Raw genomic sequence first — 22830 nt, forward strand, 5'->3', positions numbered from 1 at the left:
ATGGAGAGAACCTTGTGTCCAACCTCCTCCACCATGAAGGGAACCGTGGCTCTGCCTTCCTTNGTGTATGACCAACCATGGAGAGAATCTCGGCTCCACCCTCCTCCCTTATGGAGAGAATCATGTGTCCAACCTCCTCCACCATGAAGAGAACCTTGGTTCCACCTTCCTCTTTTGGGAAGATAGCCTTACATGCGTCTGACCTCCTCCACTATCGAGAGAATCTTGGTTTTTTCCCTCCTCATGTGTGGAGAGAACATGTTTACGTCTTTTAGCTGTCTCAATGTGGCATGCTCCGGCAACTAATGAAACTAAAAGCCTTTTTCCAATGTCACAAAATCTTTTGAGAGTAACTAATGTTAAATTTCCCAATGTATTCATGGAAGTGTCTTTGACACACAATGATGTACATAGCCTCTGTCTCCGAGCTCCTATGGATCTATCAAAAACAGTTTATAGTTTTCCAATCTATCTATCTATGTTTGTTGTAAGCTTGTGTATGATTAGCCTATTTTATCCAACCATTAGGTGTATTTTTTACATCTAAGTATATTATATATTACAAATATATTCTTTACCACCACATAGGAAAATATCTATATAAACACATTCAGCCAACTATTATACGTCTATTTATTTTTACTTTTGCATAGTTTCTTTACACACTAAAATTATCGGTTCAAGAAACTTCTCAAATAAAAAATATATTACATAGTATACTAATCAACGATGTATCACACAATAGTGTATGACCAACCATAGAGAGAACCTCGGCTCCGCCCTCCTCCCTTATGGAGAGAACCTTGTGTCCAACCTCCTCCACCATGAAGGGAACCGTGGCTCTGCCTTCCTTCCTTGGGGAGATAACCTTGCAGGCGTCCAACCTCTTCCACCATGAAGAGAACCTTGTCTCTGCCTTACTCATGTGTGGAGAGAACATGTTTACGTCTTTTAGCTATCTCAAAGTGGCATGCTCCGGCAACCAATAAAACTAAAAGCCCTTTTTCCAACGTCACAAAATCTTTTGATAGTAACTAATGTTATATTTCTTAATGTATTTGTGGAAGTGTCTTTGACACATTATTATGACACAAAACAGTTTATGCTTTTCCTATCTATCAATATATGTTTGTTGTAAGTTTGTGTTTGATTAGCCTATTTTATCCAACCATTAGGTTGATGGGGTTCTACTCTTTATCTTCCTTTGAGATTGAATCAAAGGGAAACAATTATGTTTGCATAAAAAAACGTCTATGACCAACCAATCAAAGTTGAAAAATTAGAAGAAAATTAATTTGACATAATTAAAGAAATAATAGAAAATTATAAGCAAGATAATATATGAATCTCAAATCAGAGATGAAAATATAAATTAAATAAAATAATCTAAAAACACTACAATAAAATTTAAAATACAGTATTAGAAAAAGAAGACACATATATTAATCTTACATTTTTGTTTGGGCCAACATATTAATCTCTTACCTATTCCAAACTGAAAAAAGGAGAAAGTAGGAGAAATTTTTAGTTAAAAAAAAAATAAAGAAAATTTACCTTCTCATTAAAATTTTTTTACCAATAGAACAAAGTTTAGAGCAGTGTTTTTGAATAAATTATTTTGTTAGATGAAAAATGTGAGACGATTTATGTTTATGTAGAAGTGAGTATTTACATTTTTTAAAATTAATAATCAACTGTACATGTCTCTTAATCCCTTTTCTATTTTTTTAATTAATAACTTAAAATTAAAAATAAGTAAATAATGTTATAATTTTAAATTTTATGAAATATATGATCTCATTATAATTAGTTTTTAAAAAAACTGTTTATTTTTTTTGTAATTTTTGATAATTATCTTTTTACATTATTAATATTGTTTAAACAATTTTTTTTTGTTTTTTTGTCATTATCTTAAATTTATGCTATTAAATATTAACTTTTACACATGTCAAAATCTCAAATTAATAATTTGATATGTGTCAAAATCTTGTTAATAGCTAACTTTCAAAACCCAACTTTATATAATAAGATAAGTATTATATTTGTAGAAAGTGTTTATTAGTTTAATCTACATATCAAGTTTTTGTAACTATTTATTAATTTAATTTTGATCTGAATGGAACCAGTACGGAATTAGAAGTGGGCCAATTTTATTGAGCCCAACTAAAATACAATTTTATCACTTACAAGATAACTAAAATACTCTTCATCTTTCTCTCTCTTCTCGCTCTCTACATCTTTTAGAGAGAGAAAGTGATTTCCTTGTCGCCGTATGGTGTATTAACCGGTTAGCCGTCCGACATCTTCCGTGTTACACAGCGGTGGTGGTCGGCTCTCGTCCAGCATCAACCGGCTTCAATAGTGGCGATGGCTGGCTCTCGTCCAGTATCGACCGGTTTCATTAGCGGCGAAAGCTGGCTCTCGTCTGGTATCGACCGGCTTCATTAGCGGCGATGACTGGCTTTAGTTTCTTTTTCCGGCGGAGTTTAGTTTTCTCCTTTCGGTTTCTTCCTTATTTTTTTCTTTTTCTAATAATCTCTTTGGATCTCTGATTGGTTGGTGTTGGCGATTTCGTCAATTCTGCTTCACGTCCATTGAGTTTTCTCTTGGCCTAAGTTGTTGTTGTTGCTCAACTTGCCCCTGAAAATTTTGATTCCCTTTGGCTGCTCTTTCATGATTTCAGAGTTTCTCTTTGATAGGCAACCGTGGCCTTTTCAATTCCGAATCTCTCTTACCCGTGTTTTGCCGGATTCCTTTGAGTTTCTAGCAACCGGTGAGATTGGAGATTGATGTTTTTGGTGTAAATCGTGTTTGGCCTTATTCGGTGATCAAATCAACGATGTTAGTTGGTGAATTTCAGCGACATCCTCAGATTCACCGGTGTTGGAATTGCATGTAGCGGAAGTTGTGGGCAGAACACGTGTCCCCAGCTCATCAAAATCGTGATGACACGTCTTTGATGTTGTGTCTTCTTCTTGGGCTTTGTTTAATTTAAAAGTTTACGTACTTGAGCTGTTGTTGTAAAATACGTTTCAGCTTTGCTAGTGGATGCTTGTTACACCTTTTGGTGTGGTTTGAGCTTCGTGTTTGATGAAGGCTAAAGGTTGTGAAGAAATTCATGAAGACCTTTACAAGAAATCTTTTTGCAGAGGAGAAGATGGTGTGTCCGAATCAATCATTACTCTTGCTTATGAAGTATGCTTTGAGACTAGATACAATGATCTTCATTGTATGGGAGGTCTTACTGTGGTGTGATGACGATGGACTTCCTTCATCATCTTCCAACTAATTATCGTGTTTATGTTGTTTTCTAAAGTTAGTTGTCTTTAAAGGTTGCTGTAATAATTTTGAATCTCCAAAACGGTCTTTCCATGTATGGATGAAGATATGGTTTGATATATAAAAGGAACTTTTTGAAAAAAAAAAAAAAAAGATAACTAAAATACAATTCATCGGCTAATAATATAAATAAACGTAACTTCGATTCTGAAATCACAAAAATATTTATCAAACTATGATGAAATTGAAACATCCTTAAAGATCAAAAAATTAAGAATGATTAGTTGTGAATGGTTGTAGTGATTTGTTATCCACGCTAAAAACAGAACGGTCTAATTTGGAGAAAGATTTGTTCATCCCACCCGCTGTAAGCCTGTAACAATTCACACTCATTATCCTTTTGATTAATAATAAGTCGTTAAATATCTTCTAAATTAATCCTACCATCATCAAAGATCTCGAAGAAACATAAAATCGAACCCAAAAGAAATCTAACGAAACTTGTGTGATTTTGATTACAAACATAAGAATCCAAAAGTGGAATACATTAGCGTGAACACGTGTCGAAATTAAAAAAGCAGATATTCACACTTTCCCATATAAACCAACCAAAAAGAAAAGTTGGTAAAATTAAATAATTGTCAACGCAATCCTGGGTGGGTCTATCGAACCAGGCGGGTCAAACAAACCCGAACCCGGATTGTTTTTTTATACCTGTAAACAAAAAAACATAAATAAGAAGAGGAAAAGAGCAGAGAGCTTCTTTAAAAGTTATGATTTTTATTTGGTTTTGATCTGTTGTTTGCTTCATCGTAATAACTTACTCTCTCTCACGAAAACGAAAACGAAAACGAAAACTCTCTCTCTATCAATCGAGTGAACGTTGCTTTGAGGTTAATGATCCCGTCTCCTCCTCTTCTTCTTCTTCTCTGTTATCCCAATTCTAAAGTTTATTCCTTTTTTTGTTTTCTCAATTTCTGATTGATTGCAAAAGAGGCTTTCCTGGGTTTTAGGGTTTTTGTTCTTCTTACACTTGATCACGTTTTTTTGCCCCCAAGTCTGTGAAATTTCTCCTTTCCCACGTTTTGGGTTTCGAGGTTTTGTAAGTTTGTTTCTCTCTCTCTTCGAAAATTTTGATTTTTATGATAAAGTTTGTTCCTTTTTTTTTTTTTTCCAGATTATTTTGTTGTGTTAGCAAGTCTATCACAAGCTTAAATCTTTCAATTTTTGGGTTTCCAAGTTTTGATTTTAAGAAGCAATCAGCTGTTTAGTATAAGAATCAATTCGTTTCCTTTTGGTATTTTTTCTTCTTCTTTCTTTCTAATTTTGTCTCTCTGTAGATGATAACATTTGGTTTTGTCCTATTATGATCGTTGATTGTTTTCAATTTGGTGTTGACAATTTCTGTTTTCAATAGAAGAAAGAAACATGTGATACAGAGACATAGCTTATATTTGCAGTCAAAAGATCTTATCTGATAAGGATGTGCTAATATTATATCTCTTCTTGAGGAACTTGTTTTAGTTTAAGAAGATACCGTCTAAAAGGCTCCTAGGATTTGAGGTTTTGCTTAGAAGTTGCATTAGCCATCATCTCTTGGATAATCTATTTGGAATAACGGCTAAGCAACTGTCTCTTTTGCTATGAGCTTTCTATTCTTTAGCAATCTTGTTTCTTTAACTAAAGAGTTGATGTTGTGTGTACGTTTACCGCGTATGTTTATTCTCTCTCTGAATTTTCTTTTTTGGTTGTTGGGCATTGACAGAAGGAACACAAGGACGTTGTTGGATTCTGAGGAATTATGGATTTTAAAGGTATAAAATGGGTTGGGAATGTGTACCAGAAGTTTGAAGCAATGTGCTTAGAGGTTGAAGAAATCATTGTGCAGGTGAATGCTTTGTTGGTGTAAGAACTTTGTAATTGTACCATGTCGATTTGTATCTTTTGTTTTTAACTCTTGGTTTGCTTCTTTTATGTTTTTTAGGATACCGCAAAATACGTTGAGAACCAAGTTCATACGGTTGGTAATAGTGTCAAGAAGTTCTGTTCGGATGTGGTTCAAGACTTGCTTCCTGATGATGATGATGATGACTCTGTAGGTTCAGGAAAACCTTTACCTGTTTCTATGTTAAATGAATACGCTCCTGTTTGTTCCTTCAAGAAGAAGAAAGAAAGCGTGAACCGAAAAGCCAGAGATGTGAAGCAAGAGGAAGAGGTTACTGAAGGGAAGAAGGATGGATGTGCTATGAAATTGCGTGGTCTTGATGCAGATGATTATGATATATGTACTTCTCCGAGACAGTATAGTTATGGTGGTCCATATAGAAGAGGAAAAGTTGGCCGCAAACAGATCTTTAAAAAAGAGGAGCCTTTTCAAGTTACCAGGCCTATTATCCAATCAAAGGTTCATAGTGCTTGTGTCAAAGATGATGTCGGGACTGTAAAGTCGAGGAGTTTATCAATGGTTCATAGTGCTCGTGTTAAAGATGATGTTGGAACTGTGAACTCAAGGAGTTTATCAATGGTTCATAGTGCTCGTGTTAAGGATAATGTTGGAACTGTAAACTCAAGTAGTTTATCAATGGTTCATAGTATCAAAGATGACGTCAAAACTGTAAGGCCAAGTGATACTCCTCCAGGTGAAGTAGAAAGACTCATCTCTAAAAAGGAAGGTCAGAAAGAGAATAAACCCGAAAATCAAAACAGTCTGACAGCGATTAATTCTGTTAGAAGTAAAGATTCAGAGATTAGAACTGAGATTGAACATGGTCTTACGGTTGTTAATTCTGTTAGAAGTCAAGATTCAGAGATTCAACCATCTGTTGCTACTAGCTTACCTGCAGGATCTGATGGTAACATTTCTGCTTTTTTAAAATTTTTTCTCTCTATCTCAATCGTTTGTTTTGAAACTATGGATTTTAAAGTTGGATCCTGGTACACAATCATATCGAGTACCACATCCCATAGGTTCTGTTTCATTTGGATTAATATAGTGATCATGCGATTCCATATAGTTGTTTGCTGTTTGCATTGGAAATGGAATTTCAAAAGGAAGAAACTGGCTCATGATTTGAAGCAGTTCACTTAATCTTGGTTTTTTGGCTTCTTGTTTTCAGATTGCAGAAAGGAAACCGATGAGGATTCAATGGAAACAAGTTCGAGTTCTGTCTTAGAGCAAAAGTCCAACATTCTCCAACATCTTATTGGAGGATCAGTTGAAGAAAGCTGTATACTTGTGGACAGAGACGAACTCCATTGTGTATTTCCTGACAAGATGGAGGATGACAAACACAAACCATACAAGGTTTGTTCCTCTCTTTATCTCTTTCTCTTTTCTTTGGTTTTCATGTTTGCATATTTATCACCACACAGAAAGTAACACTGCCTTATAACATAAACTGATCCCACAGAAGATCAGAGACGTTATATCTTCAAGAATGAAGCAAAACAGAGAAAAAGAATACAAGCGACTTGCGCGTCAATGGTACGCAGAAGATGTTGAGAATGGGAGAGAATGTGGCGATAATCCGAAACCGGTAGAGGAAAACCAATCATCAGAAGAATCTGAATGGGAGCTTCTGTAAAATGTTTAATGGTACACAGAGGATAATATAGCTCTACTACTCTCTCACACTCTCTCTATGTGTATATAAAAGAATGTATTAAGCAAAACATAAGAAGCAGCTTAAAAGGCTTCCTCTGCTGGCTCTGGTTACATAATTTAATAAGGCTTCTAATATACTTATTTATCAAATTTTTATTTATAATTTCAAGTAAATATGTTTTTTACAAAATTGTCTGCATCTGTGAATATTTGTGGGAGAAAAAAAAGTCTTTCCCTTGGTGGTTGTGTAATAATTGTTTTCTTGTTTCGTCTATCTTACATTTCCAATTTGTTCTAAATTTAGGACCACTCCACATCATTACCTTTTCTTAGAGTTTTTATTTTATTTTAATTTAAATTCACAATGTTTGGAACGATTTGAACCATATATATATATATATATTTCTCTTCAAACAGGAAACTATAGTCATTTTCTCAAATAATTTTCTAGGAGTTATGAATCCGATAAGCCCCTATAAAGTATCTTCACCTTCGACCTATTGTGCTATTTTACATTTCACTTTTTATATTTAGTTTTCTTGTTTTTTTATGCTTGGAAAGAGACAGAACAATAATCAGTAACTCGACGTTTGAAGTAATAATTGAATTTGTTGATGAATGAATAATAGCTAATGGAAGGAATCTTCTAGTTTTAAATCACAGCTTGCTAATGAAGGTATATAATCATTAACATATTTGAATTGGAAGATGAGCCAAATGAGTATTATTGGAATTGATGCTTACAGAAATTGTTACCTTTGTTTCTATATAAATTTGTTAAAAGTAGTCAAAGTTGAAATGGTTCGATTCATTGCATTACCTAAATCAGATAAAAGCATTCGTTAGGGGTAGATTTTTGAAAAGAAGCTTATTTAGTTATAAAGAAACAAAAGATGAAGAAAATTAAAAGAGAAGTAAGTTTTTAGGGAGTGAGTGGTGGTCGAGTTGGAAAAAGCAAGCCACCCTAAACACCATCATAACATGTGCAAATTGCTCCTATACACATACATCAGCCTTGTCTTTTCATTCCCATAGTATATTACAACATGCATGTTAAACCAATGGCTGCGCAGATAAAATATAAACCGTTAAAAAAAAAGATTCATGAAAATTTGATAACCACAACATGATTGATGTGAACTAGAAGGAATCTCTCGAATTTTATAACTCATCCTGTTGTCAATAACCAATATGTGAGTTTGGTAGTGACACTATGAGTAATACGATATTTTAGTTTTACTTTGATTTGATTTAATTTATCCAATTTATGTGAAAAAAATTTCTTATGATTGACATTAATATAATATTAGATATGTAGGTTTTTTTTTCTAGTATGGTTTTGTTAAAACCCTTATAAAATAATGTTAGCTGAACTTACGATTTTAGTTTCAAATACATATAACCAATTGGCTTATAAAGAGTTTGGTGTTATTAATCTGTTTGATTTTATATCACCTTTTTCAGCTCTTAAAGTATATCTTAAGCATAATGATTGTCCACGAAATAAATATGTAAAATGATGTATATACATAAATATAACAAGAGAGGCAAAGAAGAAAACTCACTGTAGAAACAAAGACTTTTATTTTTATCTATAAAAAGCTTGAGGCTTGAAGAATAAGTTTATCATTTTATTTGGCAACCTCAAAAAACAAGATGGGACTCTGTTTCCTACTCAACTTAGCCTCTCTGTCTCTCATACTCTTCTCTTCATTCCCTGTACTATTAGCACAATCTCAACAACAGTTCTTGGGACAAAACAACACAAGCTCAAGCTTGTTGAGTGGAGGGAGATGCAATTTTTCTAGAGGCAAATGGGTCTATGATCCTTCATATCCTCTCTACAGTGCCTATACTTGTCCTTTTATCGATTCTGAGTTCAATTGCCAGAAAGCTGGTCGTCCTGACACTAACTATCAACACTTCCGATGGCAACCTTTCTCATGTCCTCTCCCCAGGTACTTTTGCATATGTATTATTATTAACCACTAAAGTTTTGAATATTTTAGAAGAGAAGCTAAGGTTTCGAATAGTTCAAATACTTTCTTTTTGCATTTTATAATATATAATATATATAAATAGTTATACAATATGTAAGTTTTGTAAAATTAGCTAGTAAAGATTAGGAGTTCATTTGACCCAAAAAATTGAACACGAAATGTATAGGCTGGCACGAACAAATCTGAGACCCTCTGTCTCAATAGTTTCTCAATGGTCTCAATGGTTTCGTAAAATGTTTTTAACGACAGAACCATGATGAAAGTTCTAACTATACTATCTTTGTTTGCCGTCGTTAATTACGTGAAATTAGAAGTAGCTAAAAAAACGTATATAATACCTAAAAAATCTAATTACGTGGTTTTGACAAGTAATATAAAACAGAGGGAATCTATGTTAAAAGAAACGTATATGTAGTCAAAGTTTATGACTTATGAGATATGTTTTTCGAATGAGATATTAACATTTTATTTTAAAGGTTTTTGAGATATTAATATGTTTATTAAATGACATTACAGATTCGATGGGGCGAATTTTATGAGGAGAATGAGAGGGAAGAAGATAATGTTGGTAGGTGACTCACTGAGTCTCAACATGTTCGAATCGTTGGCCTGCATGCTTCATGCTTCTCTTCCTAATACTAAGTACTCTCTTCGTCGAAACCAACCTCTCACTTCCCTCACTTTCCAGGTTTATTTTTTTTTTCCATTTTCATTTTCATCACTAACTTCACATAAAAGTAAGCGTTGCATATAAATTACTTTTAACTCATTGACTTTTTTTGGTGTTGTTGTTGTTAATCATTCTTTCTTGATTTCATCCTAGCTTTATCAAGTGAACACCGAATTCACCACTATAAAGTAGAAAGCCTACTTATATTATTAATTTGTACAAAAATAAATAATGATTGTACAGTCCTCCTTGCCAAATCTTTTGTCTTACTAGTAACTGATTTATCTCTAATATAGTTAGAACTTACCGACAATAGCACATTTTAAGTTAATTTAAGACGGCACATTCTGATATTTTGCGAAAGATAATCTTATTTGGATAATCTGAAAATATGAGAAAATAATTCATGTTTTTTTTTGGTAATTCATGAAGTTATAAACAGTGTTAATGCTGTCTCCACTTTCAACTCTTTTGGGGTTTTTTTTTTTTTGGCTTTTAAAATACACATCAGAAAATAACAAAAAAAAAAGAAAAAAAAAAAAGAAAGAGTAGGCCCTGCTATTACGTGCCTTCATCATAACGCTATCTCAAATTATCAGATACGTAGTAGCTCTTTTGGTTTCCAAGTTTAGGGGTCGATAGACCGAAACACTTGTCAGATAGTAATAATAAGAAGATTAATACTATATGACTGCGAAATATTTCCACATTGATTTTGAAAAAGGGTTCCTACAACGTCACCATCTAATTTTATCTTCTGAAAATGATTATCTTGTTTTTCAAAAAGATTGGGTTGCTTATAGTGGCTGATCCAGAAAATTATTCTAACTGGAGCACATATTTTATTCAATTAATAATTTAAAATTTAAATGATAATAAATATTAAATAAAACTAATTTTAAATACTTTTAAAATATGAAATCCAAGAAGATATCAATTTTTTTTATATGACACCAATTTTTTTGAATTTATCCGTAAAACTATGATTTGAATTTACATTTCTAAAATATTACAAATATTTAAACTATATATAAAATTAAAAACAAAGAAGATAACAAAATGTTTACTAAGGTACTCTTTTTATTAACATTTTAAGATTCAAACATAATCTTTACAGTATAAAATGATGATTTAATATTTTTTGAAAGTTAAAATGGAATTAGAAAGAGAAAATAAAAATTGAATAAACATAATTTGATAGATAGACACAGTAAAATGGAACACCAATTATAACAAAGAATTACAAAAAAAAAAACATGTAAGAAAGAGAAAAACACTAAAAAGAAGCAATCAAAAGAAAACAAAAAGGTAAAAAATAAAAAAAATTAAGTTACAATGTGGGACATCGAACCAATCTCTCTAAATTCAGTATGGGGCACCTCGTAACCAAATAAACTATACGATAACAATATCTAAGGGTCACAAATCAGTCCCGGCTCTGGACATGTGCGAGCGGTGCAACAGCACTGGGTCCAAAGTCCAAAAAAAAAATTTCATGTCAAGTTTTCTGTATGCCCATTAGTTTGTTCTTCTTTTTTGTCCTCTGTTTTCTTTAATTGCCGATGTAAAAAGCTTTCTGAACAAAACTAAAAGATGTAATTATCTTAAGTTGATTTTTTGTTGTATATTTAGAGTCTTTATTTCATGATAGCACCGGGTTAACCGAATGTTTGAGCTGAGCCTACATAAATATAAAATTTAAAAGAGTATGGGGCACGTGCCCCACCCCATAACACTATAGATCTGCCCCTGGTTACTTAGGATAATACTATATGGTTAATTTATTTAAGATTTCTTATTATACTTTTGCAAGTTGTAGGGATATTATATTTGTAGTTACGACAATATCCTACTATATTAATTGGGAAGTACAAATATAAAACTAATCATAAAATGTGTAAAAATTACATTCAATTGCCATTAAAAAACTTAATTAAGATTAAATAAATATTTCCGATTAAAAAACAAAAATAGGGGAAACATCAAATAAAATAAATTGTAGAAAAGTAAAAAAAAATCTGTTAGAATCAAAACTAATTTATATTTTAAAAAAACTAACAGATAATATTCTTTTTTACATTTTAGTTATATTTTTTTACTTACTTCACAACTATAGCAAAGATTTCACAAATGTTTAAATAATTTTATTCATTAAATGCAAATGTTTTATTGACAGGTTTTCAATAAACATTTTTAAAATACAAAAATTATAATATAAACAACGAATTTTTAATCACAAACTATTATAAATAACATAATAACAAAAGAAATTATTACAAATTTTTATCAAAAAAAATTCAGCCCGCAAAACCGCGGGATAGTACCTAGTTAAGGTGTAAGCAAAGAAACTAATACGGACCCTTTTAACATAAGTCGTACTCGCAGTCATTAATTAAGCTTTCTAAGAGACTTTTCAACAAAACCAAACATACACGACAGATTGGATCATAAAAACACCATCCTCAAAATGATTTTGACAACCACTTAAAGGTCAATGTCGTCTTCTTCATTGTCGTTTTCTATAACATAAACAGTTTATAATATATATATTTTTTTTTTGGGATCTCCATTTTATTTACATCTACACGGAGATTAAACAGTGACAAGTCTGTCTCTATTGGGGCTGACTTAGATCACTAGCTACTTCATAGGTTTGGTACGTGTCTTTCTCTCTATGGCTTGTATAAAATACGATCGACGGCATAATTACAGAATATAAGAATATACATGTTTAAGATAGTATTTTCAAATTTTGATTTTACTCTATTTTCTATATTGATGTTGAATCACATACGCAAGCATACGCGCGCGCACAGACACACACACACAATGACACAATTATCAATTCCTTTTCCATGAATGCCTCGTTCAAATATTTGAAAATATACCGGTTTGACATGATAGTATATATACATAATATATATGGATGCTTAGGTATCAGTTCTGACTTCTGACCAACATCATTTAAATGGAGTCAAATTATGTAAATGGTATAAGAAGAGTTAAGCTAACATATGTATATAGTTTGTTTTTCCCAACCGACTTTTTCATGGTCAATTTGCACACAAAACTAATTTAACTACATGAACACAGTTGACGCAATGTCTTATGTCATTTTATTGTCGCTAAGTAAATAACTTACATGCCTTTAATTGAAAAATGGGTAGGAATATGGGGTGACGATACTTCTGTACAGAACACAGTTTCTCGTAGATGTGGTTCAAGAAAAGGCAGGACGAGTGCTTGTGCTTGACTCCATCAAACAAGCCAATGCTTGGCTTGGCATGGACGTTCTTATCTTTAACTCGTGGCACTGGTGGACTCACACTTCCGGACTCCAGCCGTACGATCACTTAACTTAACTCTAAACGCTCTCTCTTTTAGTAATATATATTTTTATCAATTATATAAGCTAGCTTCTTAACCAAATATGCTTAATAATGGTATGCCAGGTGGGATTATATGAGGGAAGGAAACCAATTGTACAAAGACATGAACAGGCTTGTTGCTTATTACAAAGGACTTAACACATGGGCTCGTTGGATTAACCATAACATTGTCCCTTCACGCACTCAAGTCTTCTTTCAAGGTGTTTCTCCTGTCCACTATGAGTAAGTGTTCTTTTACTTTCTCGCTTTCTCTTTTGTCTCTCACACTTGATTTAAAATAAGGGAATCCTACATTGGAACTCTATAGTCAAACTAAAAAACAAAAGAATCAGTCTATCTAATACCAATATAATTTTGAATTGGAGCGAGGCCAATGGATTTTAACAAACATTTTCAAAACATTAATTGTCTTAAAACAGCGGAAGAGAGTGGAACGAACCACTGAAGTCGTGCAAGGGCCAAACTCAGCCGTTCATGGGACAAAGATATCCAGGAGGATTGCCCTTAGGTTGGATTGTGGTTAACAAAGTGTTGAGCCGGATCAAGAAACCGGTCCATCTTCTTGATCTCACTTCTCTCTCAGAATATCACAAAGACGCGCATCCAAGTCTCTACAATGGTCTCTCAAAGGGTCTAGACTGCAGCCATTGGTGTCTCCCTGGACTCCCTGATACTTGGAACTTACTTCTCTACGCATCTCTCACTTCTTAGTTCTCGTTTTACATATTTGATTTTATTCTACCATTTTATGAATTGTGAAGTTCCTGTGATTGTGATTGATATTCTTCCTTTGTTAATTTAATCCTAAATGTAATTAACATTAATACAAGTTACATGCATTCATCGGGACTTAATTTCTCCATACTTTTGTTATATTGTTATTTTTTAATACAACCCATTATAACGTGAGGAATATACACTTACAAGTCTTTTACACAAAGCAAAACTTATGTGAAGAGCATGTATTAAGGACCAATACTTCACGCATTATCCAAACTTTTGGACACTCCAAACAAATTTCCCCAAGGACACAAAGATGAGGATCGGAGGGTGTTTGGATTAGAAGATAAGCGAAAAATGGTGGGAGACATCGCTAAAAGATGGAAGGAACTGAGCGGCACTAGCAAATGGAAAGACCTGCTTGATCCTCTTGACTTGGATCTACGCCGCTACATCGTACACTATGGTGACATGGCTGAGGTTGGGTACGTTGCCTTCAATAGTGACCGCCGGTCTAAATATGTAGGAGATAGCTGCTACACCAAAGAAGAGCTCTTTGCTAGAACTGGCTACCTCAAAGCCAACCCTTTCAGGTAACAAACGTCTACAGGGATCATTCAAAGGGTTTGTTTTCGTGCAAACCCCATTATAAAACATGTGACAAAACAGGTACGAGGTGACTAAATTCATATACGGAACGTCGTCGATAAGGTTACCAGAATGTTTCATAATCAAATCATTGTCAAGGGAAGCATGGAACAAAGAGTCTAACTGGTTGGGTTACATCGCGGTGGCTACGGACGAAGGCAAGAGGTTGCTAGGGAGAAGGGACATTGTTGTAGCATGGCGAGGGACGATTCAGCTATATGAGTGGGCTAACGATTTCGATTTCCCACTTGAATCAGCTGAAACGGTTTTCCCTCGAGCTACCCCAAATGACCCGCCTCGCGTAGCCAATGGTTGGCTGTCTCTTTATACATCCACTGATCCACGCTCACGTTTTGACAAGACCAGTGCACGTGAACAGGTCTCTACAATAACATGATCCCTTACTAACTTAACGTCTAAATATAGATTTGTTGATAGTTGTGACCAGTTGGCCTGGCCAGTGGCCACCCTGCGGAGCTTTGACCTTCCTTAACATCCCTAATATTTTCTTGTTTTCAGGTTCAAGGAGAGCTCAACAGGTTACTAGAACTGTACAAAGACGAAGAAGTTACCATCACCTTAACAGGACATAGCTTAGGCGCAGTTCTCTCAATTCTATCCGCCGCAGACTTTCTCCACAACGAGTTCCCTAAGATCACACCAAGTCTACAACAGAGGCTATCCTGTGTCACAGTCTTCGCTTTCGGCAGTCCCCGAATCGGTGACCGCAGCTTCAAAAGACTCGTGGAATCGTTCCAACACCTCCACATCTTAAGAGTAACAAATGTCCCGGATCTCATCCCACGTTACCCTGTATTCAGGTTCACAGATGTGGGAGAAGAGCTTCAGATCAACACACTGAAATCAGAGTACCTGAAACGGTCTCTAAACCTAGGACATTTCCATAACCTGGAGGCTTACTTACACGGCGTGGCGGGTACACAACACAATCAAGGAGAATTCAAACTAGAGATTAAACGCGACATTGCTCTGGTGAACAAGGGATTAGATGCTCTTGAAGATAAGTACTTAGTACCAGGACATGGGTGGGTTCTTGAAAACAAAGGAATGGTTCAAAGTGATGACGGTACTTGGAAACTCAACGGCGATAGGGACAAGATCAAAGAACAAGAAGAAGAAGAAGAAGAAGAAGAACATTGCAAATTCCCATGAATATATATATAGCTACACTACATTGTTATTATTGAACAACAAATCTGAATCAGGAAATCTTTTATAACAAACTACATAAAAAGCAAGGATCCAATAATAAGATATGTACATATGATGATCTCCCAAATCAACAAGGGATCTGGGACATGAACCACTCCATAACATGAATTGGAGCTTTAATCAACCCAATTGCGATTTCAACAAGCACAGTCACACATAAGCAACAAGGACATATGCATGATAACAACAATCTGCGAGAGAGAGAGAGAGAAATCAGAAGAAAGCTAATTAATTGGTGATGAATGATTCCAAAACTCCAAGATCAAAGTGAGGGATTTAGGGGAACTGACCCGACGATCCAGATGACGACACCGACGATGGAGAGAAGGAGAGAGAGGAAGGCGAAAGGAAGACCTAAGAGGAAACCAAGAGGGCGGCAGTCTCCGTCGCACATGGTGGCTCTCTTCCGGTGAGTGTTACAACTGTGTATGATGATGACTTGTGTGAGTCGTCTTCTCTGATTTTTCAATTAAGTAGAAGTCTTCTTATTAGGGTGTGTATAGAGAGAGAAGGAGACGCGGTGTAACTTGTAGGTCATAATAATAAGTTAGGTGCATCTGATTCTCTGATCTGTCTTTCCTTTTCAATTTGGTTGACAATTCCTTATAATTATTTCAGTGCATTTAAGACTACTATGACCAAAATTAGACTAATTAGTATATAGAAACCAATTTATTTCTCTTCTTTTTTTTGAAGAACTTGAAGATCGATTTTACATTATAAAATTTTGTTCCCGATGATATATATAGAGAAATACAGTAGTGGGTATATATATTGTTTTGTTGTGTGTGGCCTGTTGTTAGAGAAGTGGGTTTACTTACTAAATGGATTATTAAACAATTATGTTGCTGGTAAATAAGGCCCACTTAATATACAACAAGTGGTATAAGGCCCATTTTCTAAATCTGGTGCATACTAGTAACAAGCCGCAGGATAAATCTATGCAGATAAAATTAAAGTTATGAGTAAATTTATTTTCTAGGATCTAAAATTTATTTTTGTAAAAAAGAAAAATATAACCCGTGAGAATATGTTTAGATCAAACTATTATGTATCAACTAAATATATTTATAATCCGCTCTTTCTTCAATCTATGCAAGATTTTTTTTTAAAAAAAATATTCATTATTTTGTGTAATTAAGTTTCATCCATGAAATATTATACCAATAATTTTAAATAAGTCAATTCTCTATAATATTGATTATTGTGATAATTTTATTTTTAAAACTTTAAATATATGAATAGTGATCAGTTTTTTTTAATATGTGAACAAATTCCGGTTTTGAAAAAGTTTTAGATCTAATGATTTTATATTTTAATAATTAAATATGTTATAAAAATGATTAAAATAAATTTTAAAATTGAAATGTTTGATGTTTTAATTATTTGTAAAAGAATATTCCTTAATCATTGGTGTCTCAAGCTTTCTAACGACGACACATCAGCATTTTCTTGAGAGTGTTTCTCTATTAATATATAGGGAATTGTATGACAAAAGGCATGTTCATTAGTATTTTCATTCCAATGATCCATTCAAAAGCTTAATCCAAATGATTTATTTGAATGTCAAATGACTCAAAAAAAAAAGTTTTTTTGGATTATGCATCTGAATGGAAATGTGTTTGTTTAGTTTATTTACATTCTCACCTAGCTGGATTTGATTAGAATAATGACTAAAATACCCACGTTTTGATCTAACAAATTTTTAATCTTAATCTTAACCATATTAATTTTAAATATTGATCTAAAATATATATATATACATAAATTTTCATTCAAAACCAAATAAAACTCTAGAAATCTCAATATAAATTATTTATAACATACCAAGTTATTTTTGACATTCATAAATTTTCATTTTTATGAAATACAATTTTTTATAAGATTTAAAACATGTTATGCCAATTAAGAAAAATCAACCTCAATACCAAACAAAAACTCCAAAAATTCCAGCATCAATACCAAATTTTTTTTTACAAAAGAAAGACCAAAATATAAATTTGAAACCATGTTGTTTTCTTCCTCTAGTACCAATCATAGTATCACACCTTAAGAAGGCTCTGGAGCTGACAATTTCATGTTATTTATTTACGTTGTTGCTTCTTCTTCTTCAAAAGAAAAATTCATTGTGGTTGCAATTTTTTTTTTAGTTGTCTAAAATTTAATGTGTTAAAATAAATCATATTTAGATCATAGATTATCAACGGTTCATTAGTTATTGACAAGGTTGCATAAGTCGCATATGTTAGTTAGAAATATAACATCTTGACTAGACTAGCTAGTGTCCAGATTCTGAATTTATCGTTCCAATCGGCCGGTTGAGATTGGATCTTAAATGTTTTAAAAATCACGTTGCCATGACAAACGAGGGTATATATGTATTGATGTATCTACCACCAATATATATACTACTGCTAGGCCAAAAATAAATCTTGCTAAAAGCCTAAAACAAGTCAAGAAGAAATTCCTGTTTTCTTTTTCTTTTTCTACAAATTAAAAGGTTTTTTTTTCTTTTGGACAAATTAAAAGGTATATTATATTACTTACCAATCTTGTCGCCATAGGTCATCAAACACTAAATATTATGTGGTTTCAACTGGTGGCAGAACGTTCCTAGACAGATATGAGAATGTCAAGGCTAGAATATTATTTATCGATACTAAAGTACATCCAAATCAAGTCATGAAAAACTATAATATCTACTATGAATCTATCGATTCGATCGTAGAGAATAATCTTTTTGCGGAGAATATGTGTTCATTTGTCGAGTTCATTAGTTTACAATTTGAACCTCTCAAATTTTCCAACACTGTAGTTGATGTCGGCGAACTTTATATATTCAGTGTAAGAGTGCATCAAACAGTATTTACAATATCATAGTCTTGTGATTATCAACAACTTTATCACTTTTTCTAGATTGCATATCATTTGGTTTAAGTTAGTTTACAATATATTCGACTTCACCGCTTCTTACTAAGATTTAATATTAAACATTTTGGCTATCAAATCACAGAAAAAAGTAAACGTAATATCAATGAACTCCTCTAGGCTTATCTTTATTTGTTTCCCCTACAAATGAAAAGGTAAAACTCAAACGATAAAAACCGGGGAACATAAAGTATAAGCCAATCGCTGTTATATAAAAGGTAACTCATTGGATACACAAGAAAACACACAGAGAAAAAGCTTGATGTATGATAAGGAGGTACAAGAATACCAAAACCTTGATACAACAAAATTGTACGTAAGATTAATGAAAAAGAAAAGAAAAGCATATAATGGCGATATATAAATTACTTGCATGGATCAGTCACAATTACTTGCGTTTGGATCTCCGATAACGTATATATATATATATATATATATATATATATCTGTATAGATGAGTCAATGGTGTTGTGGATCAGGACCTCCCGGTGAAACTCTTTCGGAATCCACTAAAAACCGCCTCTCGTTATGACCTTTGAACTTGGAGAGATCAATCCCAAGTTCACGTAGGAGAACCTGACTATCCATATTGTCCATGGTCGCAACACGGCCTACACGAAGGATTCGAGCTTGAGAACTCAAGATTGGTGATGAAAATATGATTAGGAGTATGATTAGAGATTTCTTAAGGATCAAATTCGCCATAAAAGATGATTAAGAAGAACAAAGGTGTCTTGTGGGATTTTTATGAGATTGAGAGAGAGAAAGAGATGCAAAATGAGTTGAGACTTGAGAGAGTATGATGACTTGTATGTGTTGAGATATTCTATTTATAGATAATTAGAGACGCAGATATCAAACGAGTTAAGGATCAAGTAGGTTGGGGGGAGTGGAGAGAACATGATGGGATCCACAACAACCCATGAAAGCCAAATCTGACTCATATATTTGGATTATAAAACTCATGCATGGACACTTAATATAATTAATTACGATATGGGTTACTGACCCAACGATCGAAATTCTCAGGTGGAAATTTAAATTTGGGACCAGTAAGACATAAGAATTGACCTTACATGAATAGTTGATTAAGAATTAATAAAAAGTTTGACATAAGGTTCATTAGGATAATAGTATTAAAATTACAACTAACCTAGATTCTTAGGCTAGACTACTACTAGGCTATGTAGAGATATTAATTCATTAATTTGCTTTTGTTGTTTATCATGGATTTTTCTAACGGTATTAACTATCAAATTTATTGTTGTAGGTACTAGGAATCAACTGTCCTATACATAAATGTCATATCGTCTTCTTGTTTCACTAAAATGTTGTTTAATATTTTTATACTTAATTTATAAATTTTCAGTTTTATCTCTATTATTATGGGCTATCTAGTTGGATAGTAAAATTATAATTGTGTACTAACGAATAACTAAAAAGTATTTAAATGTTGTGAAACACTTAGTGAACTCACTAGACCGGCCCGTATATTATCCATGGAGTCTCGGTCCATCGGCTATACTCAGTCCGCACACCTTTGGCCCATTAGCCGAAGCCTTACTCGGTCATTATTTCCTTATGTCGGTTTAAGCTAAAGACTTGTACTCTACTATATATATGCATGTAACCTTGGGAATAATCAATAAGAATAACAAGAGCTTTATCCCTAAACTCTATATTCATAACACGTTATCAGCACGATAGCCTCTAACCCTAAAACCCTAAGGCAGCCGCCGATCTCTTCTTCTTCCCTAAAACCCTAAACCGCCTCTTGTTCTTCATCTCCTTCGAGATTCTCTCTTGATCTCGAAGTTCTTTCTATTGATACACGAGCATCCTTAGCTCGTGATCGAGATCTCCTCAAAACCTTATCGAGGTTTGTGGTTACTTGGTTCGGGGGTGAGTTCGTGCGCAAGGAGTTGTTCGCGGGAAGCAGTTCGTGATCGAGGAAAGCAGTTCGTGGTTCGTGGAAGCTGTTCGAGGTTCGAGGTTCGTGAGATATCTAAGGTCTTTAGCTCCCAGATCATATCCGGTCAGAATCCTTGTGGTGTTAAGGTAAACAATATCGAACCCTCTCAAAACCCTATGACCGAATTGAACCTTAAAACTATCGGACCCTAAAACATCCAAGTACACAATCTAACAAAGTTTAAATTCCTTAAATCCTAAGACTTAAAATCGGATTGTTAGGTTGTTAGATTGATTGATAATTGCACCAAACTTTGTCAAGCTTAAAATCGGATTGATTGTTTAATGTTGCTTGAATTGTTTTGTTGCATAAGAACCTAGAATTAAATTGTTAGAAGCATAGAGACATTAATCTAACTGTTCTAGGAGATTTAAAACTTGGATTGTTCATGCTTCATATTAGAAATCAAAAATTGCTTAAGGATGATTAAAATCGGCTGCATGAATTAGTTGTGATCTAGGATTGAATCCGATCAAAAGAAAAAGTTTTGTTAAAATTCCATAAACATGAAAACATGAATTCGGAATTAAAAATATTGATTAGGATAAACATCTAAAATTATAGCAATTATCCAAAAGTTTTAAAAGATTAAATCCTAGACTAAATAGGAAACTTAAGAAAAAGGAAATCCTATCTAAAATTGTTGCATGCATTAGACTATTTGCTTTTGTTGCATGCATGAATTTAAACCAAAAACCAAATATGGCAAGGCATGGTTCGATCTTAAATATCGCATGGCCTAAGGCATGGTTCGATCTCAAATATCGCATGTCCTATTGATTGAAGTGCATGGTTCGATCTCAAATATCGCATGCTAATATTCAGATGTCTGTTTCTGTTATATGCAGATGGCAAGCCTTAAGAGCTTAGACTATCCAGTCTTGAATGCTTCTGGTGACAACTACTTGCTATGGGCAATGAACACCAAGATCAACTTAAAGTCAAAAGACTTGTTCGAGTGTGTCGGAGAGGGTAACAAGACCTCGGACAAGCAAAAGAATAAGTGTATCCAGCACATGCATCACCACATTGCTGAGAGTCTCAAGAACTAGTACCTATTCATTAAGGATCCTCTCGACCTTTGGACAACGCTTAAACGCAGATACGGGCACCAAAAGACGGTGCTCCTTCCAAAGGCCGAGTATGATTGGAAACACCTAAGGATCCAAGATTTCAAAACCCTAGACGAATATAATTCTGAGCTTTTTAGGATTGTCTCAGTCCTTAGGCTGTGTGGTACTGTGGTAACAGAAAAGGAGCTAATCGATAAGACTTTGTCTACCTTTAGTCCTAACAACATGGTTCTTCAGCAACAATACCGGCAAACAAAGTATGCCGAGTATGGGGCACTCAATGAGGTGTTACTGCTAGCTGAGCAGAACAATGAACTGTTGCTGATGAATAGTGCCATGAGACCTCCTGGTACAGCCCCATTACCATAAGCACACAAAGTGGATTTGGGAAAGAAAAGTCCTGCAGAGCCTAAGGAGCCTAAAGAGACCAACTACGTCCACAGAGAGAGACACTACGGCCGTGGCCGTGGTGGCAGAGGACGTGGTGGTCGAGGAGGCCAAGCCAGCTGCGGACGCGGTGGTAGAGGCCGTGGTATCTCCAAGCCACAAGCTAAGGCAAAATCGGTTTGTCACCGATGTGGTATGTCAAACCACTGGATGAGAAACTGCAGAACTCCCAAACATCTTATTGATGCATATCAAGAAAGTTTGAAGAAAAACCCAGAAGCTAACTTGGTGCATCTCGATGATGAAGGAGACTTCGATCATGAGAATGATGACTCCCTAGAGACTTCCGATCTCCTTAAAGTGGATGAATGAATTTTCGGTTTTATTTTGGTTTAAAACTATGCTTTTATGCTTTGATTTATTTCTATGTATTGGATAATTGATTTGGTTTAAATTCAAGGATTTATTTTATAAATTATTTGCCTTATTAAGTTAAAACACAAATGTTGTTTTATAGAAATGGCTGAGGATATGAGTGAACTAGTGGTGGATAGTGGATCCAGCCACACTATTTTAAGAGATAAAAGATATTTTATAAACCTCACCATGAAAAATGTCAATGTTAGTACAATTGCATGTATAGCAAACCTTATAGAGAGGGCTACGGCCAGGCTCACATTTTGTTGGCTAATGGCACACACATTGAGTTAAGTGATGCCTTATATTCACCCAGCTCTAAGAGAAACTTGTTGAGCTTTAAAGATATAAGATTAAATGGTTATCATGTGGAAACCAAGGGTGAAGGAACTAGAGAGTTCCTATACATTACAGAAAATGTAAAAGGACAAAAGAAGGTCCTAGAGACTATACCTGCACTAGCCACTGGTTTATACCATGCTAAGATTAATATGATAGAGGCTAACTTGG

The 22830-nt window shown here is 34.0% G+C and overlaps 6 protein-coding genes across 10 annotated transcripts in view; 4 read left to right on the top strand and 2 right to left on the bottom strand.

Moving 5' to 3' along the window:
- LOC104789130 (blue copper protein-like) overlaps positions 1 to 3255 on the top strand; it is a 10299-nt gene extending 7044 nt beyond the window's left edge. The window contains exon 3 of the mRNA XM_010514872.1: positions 3150 to 3255. Within this exon, the coding sequence (XP_010513174.1) occupies positions 3150 to 3255 (106 nt within the window). The remainder of the gene's footprint in view (positions 1 to 3149) is intronic.
- Positions 4013 to 7073, top strand: LOC104786512. 5 transcript variants are annotated; one of them, XM_010511936.2, is made up of 6 exons: positions 4196 to 4381; positions 4457 to 4576; positions 5045 to 5167; positions 5264 to 6131; positions 6396 to 6583; positions 6690 to 7073. In XM_010511936.2, the coding sequence occupies exons 3-6, from the start codon at positions 5081 to 5083 to the stop codon at positions 6861 to 6863; spliced, it is 1317 nt and encodes a 438-aa protein (XP_010510238.1). In that variant the 5' UTR covers positions 4196 to 4381; positions 4457 to 4576; positions 5045 to 5080; the 3' UTR covers positions 6864 to 7073. The 5 variants fall into 5 exon arrangements, with proteins under 5 accessions (XP_010510236.1, XP_010510237.1, XP_010510238.1 ...); XM_010511934.2 differs by lacking the exons at positions 4196 to 4381; positions 4457 to 4576 and adding an exon at positions 4013 to 4172; XM_010511935.2 differs by lacking the exon at positions 4457 to 4576 and having other exon boundaries at positions 4193 to 4381.
- LOC104786513 (protein trichome birefringence-like 40) lies at positions 8493 to 13806 on the top strand. Its single transcript, XM_010511939.1, has 5 exons — positions 8493 to 8841; positions 9400 to 9571; positions 12721 to 12896; positions 13006 to 13164; positions 13362 to 13806. The coding sequence occupies exons 1-5, from the start codon at positions 8540 to 8542 to the stop codon at positions 13651 to 13653; spliced, it is 1101 nt and encodes a 366-aa protein (XP_010510241.1). The 5' UTR covers positions 8493 to 8539; the 3' UTR covers positions 13654 to 13806.
- On the top strand, positions 13966 to 15533 carry LOC104786516 (phospholipase A1-IIbeta). The gene is made up of 3 exons (XM_010511940.1): positions 13966 to 14255; positions 14332 to 14689; positions 14830 to 15533. Exons 1-3 carry the CDS (start codon positions 14020 to 14022, stop codon positions 15481 to 15483), a joined length of 1248 nt encoding a protein of 415 aa, XP_010510242.1. The 5' UTR covers positions 13966 to 14019; the 3' UTR covers positions 15484 to 15533.
- Positions 15464 to 16142, bottom strand: LOC104786515. Its single transcript, XM_019245852.1, has 2 exons — positions 15834 to 16142; positions 15464 to 15734 (listed from the first exon to the last, which is right to left on the bottom strand). Exons 1-2 carry the CDS (start codon positions 15935 to 15937, stop codon positions 15611 to 15613), a joined length of 228 nt encoding a protein of 75 aa, XP_019101397.1. The 5' UTR covers positions 15938 to 16142; the 3' UTR covers positions 15464 to 15610.
- On the bottom strand, positions 18703 to 19284 carry LOC104786517 (CLAVATA3/ESR (CLE)-related protein 6-like). The gene has a single exon (XM_010511941.2). It carries the CDS (start codon positions 19174 to 19176, stop codon positions 18931 to 18933), a length of 246 nt encoding a protein of 81 aa, XP_010510243.1. The 5' UTR covers positions 19177 to 19284; the 3' UTR covers positions 18703 to 18930.

This window comes from Camelina sativa, chromosome 5, assembly GCF_000633955.1.
Source record: "Camelina sativa cultivar DH55 chromosome 5, Cs, whole genome shotgun sequence".
Taxonomy (NCBI): domain Eukaryota; kingdom Viridiplantae; phylum Streptophyta; class Magnoliopsida; order Brassicales; family Brassicaceae; genus Camelina; species Camelina sativa.

Coding starts and splice junctions, on each gene's coding strand:
- LOC104786512 (XM_010511934.2), top strand. CDS start 5,081: ATGGATTTTAAAGGTATAAAATGGGTTGGGAATGTGTACCAGAAGTTT. Junction 5,168..5,263: donor TTGAAGAAATCATTGTGCAG/GTGAATGCTTTG, acceptor TATGTTTTTTAG/GATACCGCAAAATACGTTGA. Junction 6,584..6,689: donor ACAAACACAAACCATACAAG/GTTTGTTCCTCT, acceptor CTGATCCCACAG/AAGATCAGAGACGTTATATC.
- LOC104786513 (XM_010511939.1), top strand. CDS start 8,540: ATGGGACTCTGTTTCCTACTCAACTTAGCCTCTCTGTCTCTCATACTC. Junction 8,842..9,399: donor TTCTCATGTCCTCTCCCCAG/GTACTTTTGCAT, acceptor ATGACATTACAG/ATTCGATGGGGCGAATTTTA. Junction 12,897..13,005: donor CACACTTCCGGACTCCAGCC/GTACGATCACTT, acceptor ATGGTATGCCAG/GTGGGATTATATGAGGGAAG.
- LOC104786516 (XM_010511940.1), top strand. CDS start 14,020: ATGGTGGGAGACATCGCTAAAAGATGGAAGGAACTGAGCGGCACTAGC. Junction 14,256..14,331: donor CTCAAAGCCAACCCTTTCAG/GTAACAAACGTC, acceptor GTGACAAAACAG/GTACGAGGTGACTAAATTCA. Junction 14,690..14,829: donor AGACCAGTGCACGTGAACAG/GTCTCTACAATA, acceptor TCTTGTTTTCAG/GTTCAAGGAGAGCTCAACAG.
- LOC104786515 (XM_019245852.1), bottom strand. CDS start 15,937: ATGTGCGACGGAGACTGCCGCCCTCTTGGTTTCCTCTTAGGTCTTCCT. Junction 15,735..15,833: donor GTCGTCATCTGGATCGTCGG/GTCAGTTCCCCT, acceptor TCTCTCTCGCAG/ATTGTTGTTATCATGCATAT.
- LOC104786517 (XM_010511941.2), bottom strand. CDS start 19,176: ATGGCGAATTTGATCCTTAAGAAATCTCTAATCATACTCCTAATCATA.